This window comes from Octopus sinensis, linkage group LG22 (genome assembly GCF_006345805.1).
Source record: "Octopus sinensis linkage group LG22, ASM634580v1, whole genome shotgun sequence".
In the NCBI taxonomy this organism is placed as follows: Eukaryota; Metazoa; Mollusca; class Cephalopoda; order Octopoda; family Octopodidae; genus Octopus; species Octopus sinensis.
The window spans coordinates 26790718-26809530 of record NC_043018.1 but is presented as its reverse complement, the minus strand read 5'-3'; the positions used below and the strand labels follow the sequence as shown (position 1 = coordinate 26809530).

Sequence of the window (18813 nt, the reverse complement as noted above, 5' to 3'; positions counted from 1 at the left end):
TTTTACGTGCTTTGGATTTATCATTTCTTTTAATAATCAAAAAAAATTCAAATTTTTGATAAATATTTTATTTAACAATAGTTTTGCCTGTCGATATTCTGCATGTTCAAAAAACGTACTTATACTAAAAAATGAAGCTTCAAAAGTGAAGGGGTGGAGAGTTGCACATAACTAATTGGCAGTTATCTGTAGTAGGGTGAACGACCGCCAAGCTCTTGTTCAAGAGATGGAGTAGCAGTAGCAGCAACCGTTCAGTCACAAGTCAGTCCAGATTCAGCAGACCGATTATTAAAAGCTTTCCAACCGTAACCACACCATATTACACACAGAGGCATACCTACACAAGTGTGCCCCCATCACCGCTTTTCCTGCCTCCTAACATTCAGAAAAAAATGGATATTTTTTAATGAAGTTTTCTGCAAAAACGATTTTGTGTAGATTCTAATTGTAACGGAATTTCTTTTGTGAAGAATTCTTTCCGGAGCTTCCGAGAGGAGTTTCGGAAAATTCACACGTGTCAGCTTTGTTTCCTCATATATTGTGATACGTATCAATATGCATGTGTGCGGGCTGACCATTTTTTCTTTTCTCTCCCTAAACTCTGATATAATCGTAATCTACACACCTTGAAAGATACCTGTACAAAATTTCATTAAAAAATATTCATTTTTCTGAATGTTATGAAACAACAAAGACAGCGGCAGGCACACTTGTATCGGTATGCAGACATGTATGTCTGTGTGTATATATATATATAGACCACAGTCTAGTGAGCCGTGCGTATTATGATAGGGGTGCGATGTGAGGGAAAGCGAAAGAGATGGAGATCTGGCTGCTACTTCCAGCAGGTAGAGCGACCGCGTAAAGGGGGCACCTTCCCCTCGTTTTTTTTCGGTTGTCTATCAAGATTAGGTCAGGTGGATATGTTAGAAATAACTCGGATTATTACAACTACTACTACTAATTATTATTATTATTATTAACAATAATAATATTTTATTATTGTCATAATTAACCTAGAAACACAAACACTAAAAACGGGTGGAAATATGTCATTTTACAAACGATTTAAACAAGAACAATTTCAGGAAACTATTTAAAATAAACTGAGGGAATACAGGGGCCTTTTGTTTGTCAGTTTGCAATATAATTTTTATATTTTTTTGTTGGTTTGCTGGAGTTACACAACCTCAGATCAGGTTGATAAAACGTATCGACCGTGACCTCACCCCCACGTTTTATTTCTAAGCTATATCATTATGTGGGTCTTCATTATCCAATACGCCCTTCCCAAGGCCCTTCTCCACACGGCAAAAGCGTACGATTAAAGTGCAAATTGGTTGCTATTTCTAGCGCGCCAAGCGACCGCCACAGAGGTTATTTCACCACTTGGTATTTTTTAAAAACCTAATTTTATATATTACATTATATAATTTGGCAATTGTTTGTTTGTGGATTAATTAACGAGTTTTTAATGTGATGTTTCGTTTTTCGTTAAGTTTTACTAAAACACAGAAATGTATTAAACACGCGATGTTTATTTAACCACAGGTCAGCTTCGACTGAACCTGAGCAAACCTATGATCACAGGCATTCCAGCCATGTGCATATATATATGTGTGTGTGTGTATATATATATATATATATATATATATATATACATACACATGGCTGGAATGAATTATTTTGATGTGCCTTGTTTTCTTTAAGACGCTGATGAGAGTAGATAAAGGTTTGACTGCTATTTCTAGCAGCTCAAGCGAGCTTTCGTCAATGTTGTTTGTTGATCTGCATATATACATACATACACACACACAAATTTACACTTTTTAGAGTGCTTCTTTTCGGATGTATGAACCACCAACAGATAGAGAGATGAAATAGAGAATTTATTTCCAAAATTCAGTTCTATATTTACATATATATATATATATACACTTTGTAATTAGGGTTCAGCAACGATTTGCTTCACCACATACCGAAGTTTAGAAATAGCAGTCAAAAAATCTTAGCCATTCCTTCTACTTTTTTGACTGCTATTTCTAAACTTCGGTATGTGGTGAAGCAAATCGTTGCTGAACCCTATTTATAAAGTATTTCTTAAGCTTACCATGAAATGGTCCTTTTTTCATGCCGAATTCTACTTGGTGAAATTACTGATTACTTCTTAATTAATTAAATTTACCCTTCGTTATTATATATATATATAATATATATATATATATATATATATATATATATATATATATATATATATATATATATATTCATAAATTTTCTAATATAATGTCTAATAAGAAAGAAAAGTAAAACAGTTTCTATTAGAATTGAAAACGAAACAAACATACAAGGATATTCAACGGACAAGCATGTGCTTTTTATGTAAAAGCGTTAGCAATAACGCATTGACATTTAAACAGCATTTAAGTGTTTACAACACCAAGAAAAACAGGAATTAATATATTATAGTCATTATTATTATTAACACACTATCGCGTACCCGAAGACTGGTTCTTTGAGTTAGACCGTGTACCATTGACTAAGTATAACATCTATTACCACTATCTGATCCTACCCAAAATGTTTCGTTTAATAAACAAGTAAAGGCCTCAGTGAATAAAACAACATGCTTTTGTTATTTTATTCTTTTAAATTATTATTTTTTTTAGTTGAAATATGAATAATTTAAACGCACACTAATTTATCGATCTGTATAGAGTTGAAGGTGTTTGTTTTCGTGTATAACATATAAACACGTACCTCTATCTTTTAGAACATTATCATTTTATAAGATTTTGCTGGCAAATTCTTAAATTAACATAAATATTTATTTACATGATAGAAAATTACCGGAGAACTTTCATACGTATAAACAAGTAGATAGGCTGATAGGTAGAGAGATGTATAGACAGATAGATAGAGAGACATAGCTAGATACAGACAGACATCTATATATATATATATAAAGAGATAGATAGATAGGTAGATACACAGGTAGACACACATACACAGATAGATAGATAGATAGATAGATAGATAGACAACACACACACACAAATAGATAGATAGACACACACACAAATAGATAGATAGGTAGATAGATAGATAGACACACACACAAATAGGTAGATAGGTAGATAGATAGATACATACACAGAAAGATAAATAGATAGATAGATAGACACACACACAGATAGATACATACACAGAAAGATAAATAGATAGATAGATAGATAGATAGACACACACACAGATAGATAGATGTTTTGAAATATGAACATGTAAATATGTACTGCGAATAAAACATGTCAACCATCTCTCATCCCACCGTTTCCTTTAAGCAATAACGATGTTGATGATGATCATGTTTAAATAGAAGTTCTATATTTGCCATAGATGCGACGAAAGAGGGTGGTCTTGGTATTGCAATGGTTGGTCACCGTGTTTTATTTCATTGGCCGTCACATATGAAAAATACATACACTACCCGAATTAATATATAAGCAAAACGGTCGCAGACAAATCTGTTCAACAGAGAAGGGCGTGTGTAATATACATATACATATATATATATATATATATCTTATATTATATTATATAAACAATATACAATAAACAAGATGATGAATAACGGATGTGAGGTAGAATTTTAAATGGTAAGAATTAAGAAAAAGGTAAGAAACAAAGAAACGGGCACTGACCATAGGTCTCGTCCTAGCGTGTTGCAAATCACCCATATGAAATGCCATCCACCAGTAACAACATAAGCACCAAACACACCTAGCCCGGCCAGAGAAACGGGTACTCTGGCAGAGTGGACGAGTAAGACACCCAGGCCGGAGAAGGCAGCAAGTTTCACAAACATTTTGTTCTGTTGTATTCGACCTACTAAGCCTGTTATGAATTTTGGTGTATATATTATACTTCCAGATTGCATTTTTGTTTTATCACATCGACCTTTGATTTGCATTTTAAAGAAGGTAAAGAAGAAAAACAACTACAACAAGCCGTCAAAAGTAGACTATCAGGGTTTTCCTTCTTTTTCGTTAATTTTTCTTTTTTTTGTTTCTTTTTTTTGTTTTTGCTTTTTTTTTTGGCCGGTGTAATGCAATCCGTTTAATAATGGTCCACCTTCAGAATTTAGAACTAGCCGGATATTTCTTTCCAACGTTGTCACAAGGTTAAAAAGGCGGACGGGAAATGGGAAATTCGGATTGGGAAATAAACATCAGAGTATATATGTATGCGCGCGCGCGTATGCGTGTGTGTGCGTGTAGCTGTACACGCGTGTGTGTATGTGTTAGAGATCTATATATCAATATAAATCTATGTATATATGTATCTATCTATCTATCTGTATGCACCTGTTTGTGTGGTGTACGAATTGAAGATATACAGAGATTATGTTGTGATTTAGAAAAGAAAAGAAAAAAAATACTAAGAAAGAGAAAGTTATTTCTACCAAAATATAGCAGTCACTTCTAAGAAATAGGTTTCGAATATTGTTTTTCCAATATATATATTTATAGAGACTGCCAAAAATTTGACAGATAGTGAGGCACTGAAAAGAGAGGAATTTTACCAAGTCTCAAAATATTTAATGCTATCTTTCTGCTGTTTTTTATTATTATTATTATTATTATTATTATTTTCTCTCTCTCATTCCGTTTTTTATTCTCATTTACTATCTTTCTTTCTTTCTTTCTTTCTTTTATTTTTCAATCTCATGTTTAAATATTGCAAATAGATCCTTTCTCCTTATGTGTATCGGTGACTGTGAAATACGTACAACAATTAACCTACAAACAGAATTAATGTAGGAGACAGTCTTACTTTAATTTATGGAGTAATAACACCTGACACCCCAACAAATGTTTATAGTATTTTGTGGCAGTTTGGTGTCACAGGGTGTGCACTATACTGTTGCAACATCAAAACAATAGACATACAAATTTTAAACTATTTCCACACATTAATACAACCCCAGCCTGGTTTAACCTTTTGTTTTGAATATGAAATATTAGAAAGCATTGAAAACAAATTACAACTACAATATATCATGACAACTCGAAACAGCTTTATATGTTTTGTGAGGCGTCGAGCTGGAAGAAACGTTAGCACGCCGGGCGAAATGCTTTGCAGTATTTCGTCTGCCGCTACGTTCTGAGTTCAAATTCCGCCGAGGAATAGACTTTGCCTTTCATCCTTTCGGGGTTGATAAATTAAGTACCAGTTACGCCCTAGAGTCTATATAATCGACTTAATCCCTTTGTCTGTCTTTGTTTGTCCTCTCTGTGTTTAGCCCCTTGTGGGGTAAAGAAATAGGTATTTCGTCTGCTGCTACGTTCTGAGTTCAAATTCCGCGAGGTCGACTTTGCTTTTCACCCTTTCGGGGTCGATAAATTAAGTACCGGTTACGCACTGGGGTCGATATAATCGACTTAATCCGTCTGTCTGTCCTTGTTTGTCCTCTCTGTGTTTAGCCCCTTGTGGGTAGTAAAGAAATAGGTATTTGTCTGCTGTTACGTTCTGAGTTCAAATTCCGCAGAGGTCAATATTGCCTTTCATCCTTTCGGGGTCGATAAATTAAGTACCTGTTACGGACTGGGATCGATATAATCGACTTAATCCGTTTATCCTCTCTGTGTTTAGCCCCTTGTGGGTAGTAAAGAAATAGGTATTTCGTCTGCTGTTACGTTCTGAGTTCAAATTCCGCCGAGGTCGACTTTACCTTTCATCCTTTCGGGGGCGATTAAATAAGTACCAGTTACTCACTGGGGTCGATATAATCGACTTAATCCGTTTGTCTGTCCTTGTTTGTCCCCTCTATGTGTAGCCCCTTGTGGGAAATAAAGAAACAAGAAACGTTAGCATGTTGGGCGAAATGCTTAGCTGTATTTCGTCTGCCGCTACGTTCTGAGTTCAAAATAAGTACCAGTTGCATCACTTTATTCGGTTATACATTAAAATGCAGCTATCATAATGGTGTCATCATCATCATCATTTAACATCCATTGTCCATGGGTTGGATGGTTTAACCAGGACTAGTAAGCTGAGGGGCTGCACCAGACTCCAGTCTTTTTTGGCATGGTTTTGAGAGTGTAATGAGTGCTTTCACATGCCACTGGCACAGGTGCCATTTTTGTGTGGCACCAGTATCTGCCATGATTATGATTTCACTCAGCTTGATGGGTCATCCTTGTCAAGCACAGCATATTGCCGAAGATCTTAGTCATTTTTCATCGCCTCTATTAAGCCCAGCACTTGAAAGGTGCTTTCTATGTGCCACGGGCATGGGTGTCTGTTATGTGACACTGATAACAGTCACATCTACGATTTCACTTGGTTTCATGGGTCTCCGCAAGCACGGCACACTCACACACACACACACACTCACATACACGCACACACATACATCATCATCATTGTTCGACCGTGGTCGAGACAATGGAATTTACTATGCTACGCCAGACTTCACGGTCCATCATAGCATTATGGAGGTCCTGTTGCTGGATGCCTGTATCCCTGGAGATTACATCAGGGTAGGAGAGTGTGCGCCCTCTGGTATCGCAAGTAGATGGCTTCCAGAGGAGAAGAGTAGAAATTGCCTCATTTTCAGCTCTACAACAATGTCCAGGAAACTGGACTCTTCTACCTTTCACAAGAGATGACACAGGTGGTAGTTTCCCATATATTTGCATTTTGGTTGGATGACGCTTCCACGAGAGATTTTGAGGTCTCATAAGGAGGCGAGTGTAGGTTCCATCCAACCGCCTCTCAAGCTTCTTTGATAACGTCCAGGTTTCTGAGCCATATAGTAGAATTGGTTCGACTGTGGCTTTGAAGATTTTAAGTTTGTAGTCTCTACTTAGATTTGATGACCAGATCTTATGCATATCATTACAGGCTGACCACACATACACACACACAAACACACACATGCACATGCACACACATAAAATGTGCTGGTTATTAGAGTCAAGAGAATTTGTGCTAATTGGTGTTAATAAATTAATTGTCATTAAACGAAAGGAAGTTTCTACTGTATCTCAAATGCATCGTTGCTTCCCAAAGTTTAGGACAATCATATTCTTTATTCACTTCTTTTACAGCAGCTGTATTTTATTGGGTAAATAAAATTATTTTATGCGGTAAATAAAATTATTTTACCAGTGCTGTGCTTGAGAAGGCCTAATGAGTCAAGTACATCAGCATCAAAATAAAAATCAAATGGAAATTGTAGTTGTGATACTGTGTCAGTGGCATGTAAAAAGCACCATCCGAATGTGGCCAATGCCAGCGCTGCCTTGACTGGCTTCCGTGCCAGTGGCACATAAAAAGCACCAACTGATCGTGGCTGTCACCTGCCTCCCCTGGCATGTAAAAAGCACCCCCTACACTCACAGAGTGGTTGGCGTTAGGAAAGGTATCCAGCTGTAGAAACTGCCACACACACACACACACACATATATATATATATATATATATATATATATATATATATACATATACATACATATATATATATATATATATATGACAGTATTGCCTGATTGCCATGTAAAAAGAACCATTTGAGTGTGATCATTGCCAGTGCCACCTGACTGGTCCCGTGCCCATGACACGTAAAAAGCACCATTCATATGTGTGTTTGTGTGCGTGCATGCATATGTGTGTGAGTGAGAGAGTTAGAGAGTATTTTTGTGTTTTCATGTCTGTGTTTGTCCCCGACTACGCCTTGACAACCGGTGTTGGTTTGTTTTACACCCCTGTAACTTAGCAGTTCGGCAAAAGAGACTGACAGAATAAGTACCAGGCTTAAAAAGCAAAATTACTGGGGTTGACTAGTTTGACTAAAAATAAAAAACTCTTGAAAGCAGTGCTCCAGCATGGTTGCAGTCCAATGACTCGAACAAGGAAAAAATAAAAGATGTGTACATCACAATTATGAATAATATTCTGAACAGAACGGAGATGAGAACAGAAAGAAGTAGATATAAAATTGTAATTGAAGTAAAGAAATAATATTGCAGTCATCTTAGCGAGCAAGGCTGGCTACCCTGGACTGATGACGAGCAATACACTAAGAAACATGTCTTCAGGTGCTTGTCCCAGCTGGCGGGGGTGATTGCCTTCCCTTTGCAAATATAAGGACAAATGTCTCAAAGCCAACAGGAAACGTCGATGTTTCCTAGGGCTAAATGGTGGTGGTATAATTCCCTTATGGGACTGTCACGTTGAGTTGACAGTATACAACCACTGTATCGCTCCACCACCGCTTATGTCTCTCTGAGACATTTAGAAATTCAATATTTCTAAGAAATAATATTATTTACCTGATAAAATAATCTTATCTACATCATCATCATCATCGTTTAACGTCCGTTTTCCATGCTAGCATGGGTTGGACGGTTCAACCGGGGTCTGGGACGTCGTCGTCGTCGTCGTCATCATTTAACGTCTGTTTTGCAAGCTAGCATGGGTTGTATGGTTCAACCGGGGTCTGGGAAACCAGGAGGCTGCACCAGGAGGCTGCTTTTTACGTGTCATGGGCACGGGACCAGTCAGGTGGCACTGGCAATGATCACATTCAAATGGTTCTTTTTACAATCAGGCAATACTGTCATATATATATATATATATATATATGTATGTATATGTATATATATATATATATATATATATATATATATATATATATGTGTGTGTGTGTGTGTGTGGCAGTTTCCATTCAGTAGAAGGTACATGCTTAAAATGGAAGTCTTTGGTTGGCCTGAGAATATCGTAGAAGACACTTGCCCAAGGTACCACGCAGTGGGACTGAACCTGGAACCACGTGGTTGAGAAGCGAACTACACACCTGTACCTATAAATATATATATATATAGAGAGAGAGATAGAGTCTTAATGAGTTTTGTTAAACCTGGTAATTTAAAATGTAATGATCAGATATCAGGGAAAATTCAATGATCTGGTAACCTCGCTGGTCTCAGCCAAGCTAAATAGGAGCTAAATATTGCGTGTGTGTGTGTGTGTGTGTGTGTGTGTGTGTGTGTGTGTGTGTGCATGTGTGTCTGTGTGTCTGTGGTGAGATGTTTGCTTCCTAACCACATGGTTCAGCGTTTTGTCTTACTATGTGGCAGGGCCGAATTAAGACCCATCGAGGCCCTAAGCACTTAAAAGATTTTGGTGGCCCCCATAAAAGACAATGTAATTCAAAATATAAACAATAATCTTTATATATAAAACTGAAGTTGTGTGTGTGAGAGTCTGTCTCCTCTGATTTAGATTCCTAACTACTCCCACATTTTGCGGTGCAGTTTAACCAAAAGCGGGTATCTTATAGTCGTGATTCATATCGAGCCCTTCTGGGTATTAGCGCACGTCTACGATGAGTCTACGATTTTTAAAAAAATGTACCATAATTTTTCCGCATTTTTAATGCATTTTTGCTCGGTTTAAATAAGGGAAGTAACTCTCTAAAAATGCTTATATAGTTATTTCCCTTACAAACCCGAGCAACGCCGGGCGATACTGCTAGTAGTTAGTTAGTTAGTTAATTAATTTTTGGCTCAAAAAACAAAAAAGCAAGGCCATGTAGGGGGACATGGAGTTATGTACAGGGTGGTGTTCATGTAAAGAGTTCAGGCCACTTGTGGTCAAGGGAGACTTTGAACCGAGCGGTCATCGGCATCTTCACCATCTCGTCCGGCAGCTTATTCCACGGATCCGCAACCCGGACGGAGAAAGCCCCTCTCCTTCGAGTAAACCATAAAATATATTTTTATTGTTCAAAACGAAACAAAACAATAAGAGGGAAAATAATGTTTATTTTTGCGTACTTCTACTTTATTTATATTTGAAAAATTTCCTCCTACTTTTTTGAATTGCAAAGTCTTTGATCAGATCCTCAAAATTAATCTTAGGAGGTAACACATCTGCATCTATACTTAGGAGAGATAAAGGCATCCCGAATATTATTTTAGCAAGTTTAAAGTGATTTCTTTAGTGGCGTAAACTATTTACCATTTCTGTAGTGCTCCCTCTTTGCCTTGATGCCCTAAGCATGTGCTTATTCTGCCTAATGGTTAACCAAGCATTGCTATGTGGCACCTTGGACAAGTGTCTTCTGCTATTACCCAGAGCTACCCAAGTCCACACGCAAGGCGTTGGGTGGCTCTGCTGAATGGTACATAACGCCTTCCCGTCACCTCAGATTTAAAATATAATTTTAAAAAAAGACAGATTGGTGTCAAGGAGAAATTGTTTATTTGGGTCATTGGCCCGCTCAGTCAATGCCTGCCTGTGGTTAAATAACAACAACAACCGCGGCTGCTTCTACAACTACTTCTACTACTATGACAATGAGAATGACCACCATCTCCACTGCCATCACTACTAGTACCGCAACCACCACCATTAACACCACTACTACTACTACCACCACCACCACCGCCACCATCACAACTACTATTACTACAACTGCTGTTGCTGCTGCTGCTGCTACTACTACTACTACTGCTTCTGCTGCTGCCGCCGTCACTGCCACCACCACCACTACTACTACTACTACTACTACCACCACAACTACCACTTCTACTACTAATACCACAACCACTACAAGCATCACCACCAGCACCCCTACCACAAACATTTTTACTGCTACCACAAACACCACAACCACTCCCACCACTACCCCACCCACCTACCCCACCCCATTAAGAATAGCCTTTCTGTTTTAAGAAGCAAAGCACTAAATCCTTAAATAAGAAATGAACGGAGTAAAAGAAACGCTTGTCAATGAATGACATGTATATAAATAGTTTAGTCAATTGAACAACAAATTAATACAGAAACAATTTATACATAATAAATACAACGGAAAACACACCCTGCTTTACTGAGAAAGCCTCAGTAAAACACAACATGAGAACCGAAGGATCTTTTCGGTTTGAACGCCAGTTTTTAACATAATTTCCACGTAACTTAACACTTTTAAACTTCGTGTACTGGTAGAATGTGTTTATAAAACATCTTTTTCTCTTGGCTTTATTGAGAAAATTCTATAGTTTGTAAGATATTTGTTGTTTTTTTTCTTCAATTTCTGCAATTTCAACCAATCAGTGACGCCTATTGAGGTAAAAAAAAACATTCTGTGCCGTATGAATATATCCCTCGTTTAAGAAACAGATTGGGTTTATTTACATTTGTGAAGAAAAAAGATACCATTTCCCCACCCCTAACCCTAACCCTAAAACAGATTGAAATGCAATAGATCGATTCTAGGGTTATAATTATGGGTGACAATTTCATATGACACCGCTAGAAAAAACTGCCGTTCAAACCGAAAAGATCCAAAGCTTACACAGAATACCCAAGGTTCAAAGGAAAACCACTCACAACTGTCAGATTACACAGTGTAACACGATATATGTGCTCAGGTAGCAACTATTATTTCCTGTTTGTTTACCTTTAGATAGTATGAAAAATGGCTAATGTTTCCTTCAAATTTCGCTTTCTTTACATTTATTCAGACCCAAAAGAATCCTGCTCAACACATGGCTATGATGTTTCTCTGCTACTTCTGCTCATGTTCAGGGATTCAAATATTGTCAGCCATTAGGGGACGTGCTCAGGTGGTTAAGGTCAAGCAAATCTGTGGTATTGAGCAGAATATTTGCTACAGCAGTATTTCTGCTTCAGGACCTTGGCACTGAATCTTTCTGAATTGTTTCAGAACATTGATGTCCAGGTGGTCAGAAAAGCAAAGTTTGAAGGGAATAGTAGTCACTTCCTTTGATTTCTAGATAGAAGTAAACAAGAGATAACCCCTGCTGGCCAAAGACAACAAGCAAATCTGTGGTATTGAGCAAAATATTTGCTATAACGATATTTCTGCTTCAGTAACTCAGCGCTGAATCTTTCTGAAATGTAATGGAAAATAGGTCAGTTTCAAAACCTTGATGTCCAGGTCAGAAGAGCAAAGTTTGAAGGGAATAGTAGTCATTTCTTTTGATTTCTAAATAGAATCAAACAGGAAATAGCATTTACTGACCAAAGGCAACAAGCGAATCTGTGGTACTGAGCAGAATATTTGCTACAATGATATTTCTGCTTCAGGACCTTGGCACTGAATCTTTCTGAAATGTTTCAGAACATTGATGTTGAAGTCAGAAAAGCAAAGGTTGAAGGGAATAGTAGTCACTTCCTTTGATTTCTAGATCGAAGTAAACAAGAGATAACCCCTACTGGCCAAAGACAACAAGCAAATCAGTGGTATTGAGCAGAATATTTGTTACAGCAGTATTTCTAGCACTTGTGCCGGCAGTACAAGTGCCAGTTAACCCTTTAGTGTTCAGATTACTCTGTTAAATGTAATACTTTTTCACTCAAATTGTTTTGAATTACTCATGCATTGTCTTACAGCTTTGAGGTTTCAATGATGTGATTGCTTATTTTTAGAATGTCAATGTTGGTTAGGTGTGAGAGGTTAGATATGGCTAGTTCAAATATAAAACAAGTAGAATATCTGGGCCAGATGTGGCCGGTTTAAACACTAAAGGATTAAGCAACACAGGTAAGGATCACACTCGAATGGTGCTTTTTACATGCCAACGGCACGGAGGCCAGTTTGTTGCTCTGGCAACGATCACGCTCGTATGGTACTCTTAGTGTTCCACTAGCACGGATGCCAGTCAAAATAAGTTTCAGGCTTATAGAAATATGTTTAGTGTTGATTTGTTTGGCTTAAAATTTCTCACAAAAAACCCCCCACATGTAAACAATGTATCTCAACTATTATCAAAACTTGTCACCATGGCGAAATTTTTCATTATAATCATAAATAAATATTCTCTAGTAACAAGCTCCAACCAGTCTTCATGGATCACAATGATCAGACTATTCATAATACCCAGAGACAATGTAGTACCCAAGCTAGAAACTAAAACAAAAACCAAAAAAAAAAACCCGGTCACAATAGTCAATGTATTGATAATACCCAGATAGAAGAGGGGTTTATTTATATATTTTTTTATTTTTTCATTATGGTTATCATCAAAAAAGGATGGTTCCAGAATTCCTTGCTGAACAACCTGTACAAATAATGGTTTATTTATAGAAATTTATTTATAGTGACAAAACGTTTGTGCTGTACAATCAAATAAATGTTGCCTAAACAGGTACACAGAGTATCACATGTAGTGGTTGGTCGACATAACTATCATGTGAGTGTGTTGACATTTGTTGAGCCCTGTGTTGTGATTGGTTGAGTGTTGCAAGGGAATTGGATCAAAGATCCAATCACATTGCACATAATACATTCTCAAATAAATAATCTGTATGCATTCTGGAGCCTCCCTTTTTTTACCATAAATTGGTGTGATAAAATATTTACGAGTCAGAGGGGTGAGAGTTTTTCATGAAAGCAAATTATGTGGATTCCTGCCATTTTCACTGGTGGAAAATCAATATAACAGAGCACATGTGACTAATGATGACCCCAGCTGAATTATCTAAGCGATGGATGAATAACAACCACCAGCTAGCATGGTTGGACGGTTCAACTGGGGTCAGGGAAGCCAGAAGGCTGCACCAGGCCCAGTCTGATCTGGCAATGTTTTTACGGCTGGATGCCCTTCCTAACGCCAACCACTCTGTGAGTGTAGTGGATACTTTTTACATGCCACTGGCACAGGTGCCAAACGAGGCTGGCAAACGGCCACGATCTGATGGTGCTTTTTATGTGCCACCGGCACGGGGGCCAGGCGAGGCTGGCAACAGCCACAATCGGATGGTGCTTTTTACATGGAGGCCAGGCAAGGCTGGCAACGGCCACGATCGGATGGTGCTTTTTACATGCCACCAGCACGGACGTGCCAGGGTAAATATACTCTCAATTCTGGAATCAGTGGGATTGTTCAGGAACAGTAACAAGAGACCCAGTGGATTGTTGATGTAGTTGATGATGTTTAACCTCATATTAGTCCTAAATTGGAAGACCTATTACGAAAAGCACTCCAGTCATGACCATCACATCTTTTTGAATATCTAAGGCAATATTTTTTAATGTGTTCTTTTCTTTCTTTTTTTCTTCTTTTAATAGTAGGATGTGTTTTGAGGAAACTTGATTTCTATTTCTAGCTTGTCAAGTGACAATTTAGGGTCCATCGTTTTGCCTGAAAAGAAAAGAGGCCTGCTACAATTAGGGTCATTTCTTAATTAATTTAATGAAGTCCCATGGCCTAGTGATTTGGATGTTTGGTTCATGATCATGTGGACAGGGTTTCAATTCTTGGATCAGGTGACACATTGTGTCCTTGAGCAAGGCACTTCATTTTTTATGCTGCACCAGTCTACTCAGCCGTAAAAGTACACCAGCTGTGAGGTGGTGCAGCTCACTCCCCCACCACTTTCTCTTTCCTCTCTCTCCCGTTGTTGCATCCTGTATATTCTGCTGATGCAATGGTGGTGGTGGTGGTGGTGATGGTGGTGGTTGTGGTGGTGGTGGTGGTGGTGATGGTGGTGGTGGTTTTGGTGGTAGTGGTGGTGGTGGTGGTGGTGATGGTGGTGGTGGTTTTGGTGGTGGTGTTGGTGGTGGTGGTGGTTTTGGTGGTGGTGGTTTTGGTGGTGGTGGTGGTTTTGGTGGTGGTGGTGGTTTTGGTGGTGGTGGTGGTTTTGGTGGTGGTAGTTTTGGTGGTGGTGGTGGTTGTTTTGGTGGTGGTGGTTTTGGTGGTGGTGGTGATGGTTTTGGTGGTGGTTTTGGTGGTGGTGGTTTTGTGGTGGTGGTGGTGGTGGTGGTTTTGGTGGTGGTGGTGGTGGTGTTTTGGTGGTGGTGGTGGTGGTGGTTTTGGTGGTGATGGTTTTGGTGGTTTTGGTGGTGGTGGTGGTTTTGGTGGGGTGGTGGTTTTGGTGGTGGTGGTTTTGGTGGTGGTGGTGGTGGTGGTGGTGGTTTTGGTGGTGGTGGTGGTGGTGGTTTTGGTGGTTTTGGTGGTGGTGGTGGTTTTGGTGGTGGTGGTGGTGGTGCTAGGTGGGTGTGGGTGAGACTAAGTGAGGGTGGGGGAAGAGGCAAGAGGGAGTCTGCATATGCTCGTGACTACCTAGTCGTCTTCAGCAATCAATAAGTGCCTGGTACATGTCACCAAGTGGTACTCACTCATAAGTAACTGCTGACTATCTTTGTACTTTTGTACTTTACTACTGACGAAAGCTATTTGACAATGTTCCCAGTCTGTTACCTGTTCAGGTGTTTGCTGTGCATGCTTGAACAAAATTTAAATCACGCAGATAGCACTTTTTAAAAATTTGGCCTCATAGACGCAGGAGTAGCTGTGTGGTAAGTAGCTTGCTAACCAACCACTTGGTTCCGGGTTCAGTCCCACTGCGTGACATCTTGGGCAAGTGTCTTCTGCTATAGCCTCGGGTCGACCAATGCCTTGTGAGTGGATTTGGTAGACGGAAACTGAAAGAAGCCTGTCGTATATATATATATATATATATGTGTGTGTGTGTTTGTGTGTCTGTGTTTGTCCCCCTAGCATTGCTTGACAACCGATGCTGGTGTGTTTATGTCCCCGTAATTAGTGGTTTGGCAAAAGAGACCGATAGAATAAGTACTGGGCTTACAAAGAATAAGTCCTGGGGTCGAGTTGCTTGACTAAAGGCGGTGCTCCAGCATGGCCGCAGTCAAATGACTGAAACAAGTAAAAGAGTAAAAAGAGTAAAGAGAGTTCAAACTGAAATTTACTTTGATTAGGAATGGTTTATAACTGTAAAATAACTTTTGATTTTGAAAAAAAATTAGCAAGTTTATAATTACGTCATTTGGAAGCAAAAAGGCATTATTATAGGAATGGTTCCAAATTGCCAGCAAATAAATATGTCAAAACAATGTGGGAACAGAATTGCAGTGAAGCATCTTGGATTACCTCCAAGACAGAAACTGATATGCTACAAGAAGAAGGCGAAGAATCTGCTGAAGTCTTCTTCAAGAAGTTACTATAACCTGTGTAAGTCTGCAAATAAGTGGCCTGAACTGGAAAAAGAGACAAAGGTTTTGAGCATTTGGGAGAGATATTTGGGTCATGCAGTGTCAACAATGAACTGAAAACTAAAGCAGTAGCATGAGATCTGAATGATTTTCTTGGTGTTCAAATTTTATGACCAGACAGAAATTTGGTGATGAAAATAAAAAAAAAAAATAGCATAATAAATGCCAGAAGAGAGGCGCAGGAGTGACTGTGTGGTAAGTAGCTGGTTTACCAACCATATGGTTCCAGGTTCAGTCCCACTGCGTGGCACCTTGGGCAAGTGTCTTCTACTATAGCCTTGGGCCGACCAAAGCCTTGTGAGTGGATTTGGTAGACGGAAACTGAAAGAAGCCTGTCGTATATATGTATATATATATATATATATATGTATGTATGTGTGTGTGTGTTTGTGTGTCTGTGTTTGTTCCCCTAGCATTGCTTGACAACTGATGCTGGTGTGTTTATGTCCCCATAACTTAGCGGTTTGGCAAAAGAGACTGATAGAATAAGTACTGGGCTTACAAAGAATAAGTCCCGGGGTCGAGTTGCTCGATTAAAGGCGGTGCTCCAGCGTGGCTGCAGTCAAAATGACTGAAACAAGTAAAAAGAGAAAAAGAGAGAAGATTTGATAAATGAAGATATAATAAATGACTTTCTAAGTTTAATTATCAGAGAGTGAAAAGGATTTCTAACGCTAACGAGTTTAGAGCAGGAAGATAAAGGATGTGTCACTAATATTTAATAAGCCAGGAAATAGGTCACTGGGTGCAAAACAAACCAAGACCATGACTGTATTCAATCCATAATTCTCTTCTTGTTTCAGTCATTAGGCAGTGGCCATGCTGGAGCACTACCTTCAAGAATTTTTAATCAATTGAATTGATCCCAGGACTTTTTTTAATTTTTTTAAGACTGGTACTTGTTCTACCATGGATCCCCAAACTTACAATTTTGCTTGTATATGGACCCCCCCCCCAGGAATCTTATATGGAACCCTAGGGGTCATATGGATCCCAGTTGAGAAACTGCTGCTTTATGGTTTCACCAAGTTCCAGCTTGATCCCATTACTTTTACCATTTCCTATTTTTAGTGCCATTACACCACATGTTTCAATCCTGAATTCCATTCCAACATTCTTTCTTTACTGCCCACAAGGGGCTACACACAGAGGGGACAAACAAGGACAGACAAACGGATTAAGTCGATTATATCAACCCCAGTGCATAACTGGTACTTATTTAATCGACCCCGAAAGGGTGACAGGCAAAGTTGACTCAGAACATAGCGGCAGACGAAATACTTATTTCTTTATTGCCCACAAGGGGCTAAACACAGAGAGGACAAACAAAGACAGACAAACAGATTAAGTCGATTATATCAATCCCAGTGCGTAACTGGTACTTAATTTATCGACCCTGAAAGGATGAAAGGCAAAGTCGACCTCGGTGGAATTTGAACTCAGAATGTAATGGCAGACGAAATACCGTTAAGCACTTTGCCCGGCGTGCAAACGATTCTGCCAGCTCACCACCTTTCAACATTCTATTCCAACATTCTTGCTGTCTCTGTAACAAAATTTGAAGCTATTATTATTATTATTATTATTATTATTATTATTATTATTATTATTATTGTTGTTGTTGTTATTGTTAGCCCCTTGTGGGCAATAAAGAAATATATTATTATCATTATTATTATTATCATTATTATTATTATTGAGTGAGAGAGCAAAAAAAACCTGCGGGGAAAAAATTATTTAGTACCAAAATCGAGTCTGGTGGGAAACTATAAATTTACCAGATTTATTTGGATTGTGAAATCTGCGGTCAGTTATGACCCAGAAAAAAATGGAACGGTCATAACAAGAATGCACTTGATCACAAGTTCACACGATCAGGGAAGGCTGGACCAAAACAATAACAATAACAACAACAGTCGCACCGTGTAGATGATTTTGTTACATGAAGAACTATTGACAAGAACGACAACTCTGTATATTATCGAACACAGTTATCTTTCTTTACTCTGGTATTTGTGGCTATCATACCAAGAGTTGGCTTTCCCTATTTTCTTTTTTGTCCTTTCCATAGTGTTCCATGACTTGCTCCTATAGAGTGGGAAAATCCCATTCCTATCATTACATAAGATAGTATCAAATTTCTTCATGGCTCCTTTGTATACTCTGATCCTTTCTTTATGGCTGTAACCTGAGAACTGCATGCGGTGAAAGAAATGTTGTATGTGTCTCTTTAACTCTGTAGGATCGCACATGCGGGACACATTTCGCAGTATTCTGACGAGGTCTGCCATCAAAATATTGAATTTGGCATTGTCCGCGATGGCTGAGTTCCGGTGGATCAAGTATTTGGAGGCCATAGGTTTGGCATAGTACGAATGAAGGATTTGGGTTTTATTATTCACAATTTATAGCCAGAGTTCTGCGTCTAGTACTGGTAGTCTATGGTTGGGGCGTTTAGTAGGGTAGTCTATTGTGACCTTAATACTCTGGTGGATGGAGTTAGCTATTTGCTGGATGCTCTCCATAGTATTAGTTTCTATTTCTATTTCAACAGTACTCTCTTGTGGGGGTGCCTTTACCACTATGTTGATATCATCAACATAGTGAGAGTACATGTTCACAAGTATGGAGTTCTGTGTTGGGCGTTCCTTAAGCCTTCTGTCCCACCATACCATGAAAAGGTTGACCACATCATCGGCGATACTAACGCCGATAGCTGCCCCTTCGTCCTGGGCATATATTATATTGTTAAACTTAAACGTGTG

At 38.7% G+C, this 18813-nt stretch overlaps 1 protein-coding gene across 1 annotated transcript in view; it reads right to left on the bottom strand.

Moving 5' to 3' along the window:
* LOC115223174 (long-chain fatty acid transport protein 4) overlaps positions 1-4160 on the bottom strand; it is a 78730-nt gene extending 74570 nt beyond the window's left edge. Inside the window, exon 1 of the mRNA XM_029793618.2 lies at positions 3702-4160. Coding sequence (XP_029649478.1) covers positions 3702-3970 — 269 coding nt within the window. The 5' untranslated portion in view covers positions 3971-4160. The remainder of the gene's footprint in view (positions 1-3701) is intronic.
* Between the last annotated feature and the right edge of the window lie 14653 nt (positions 4161-18813).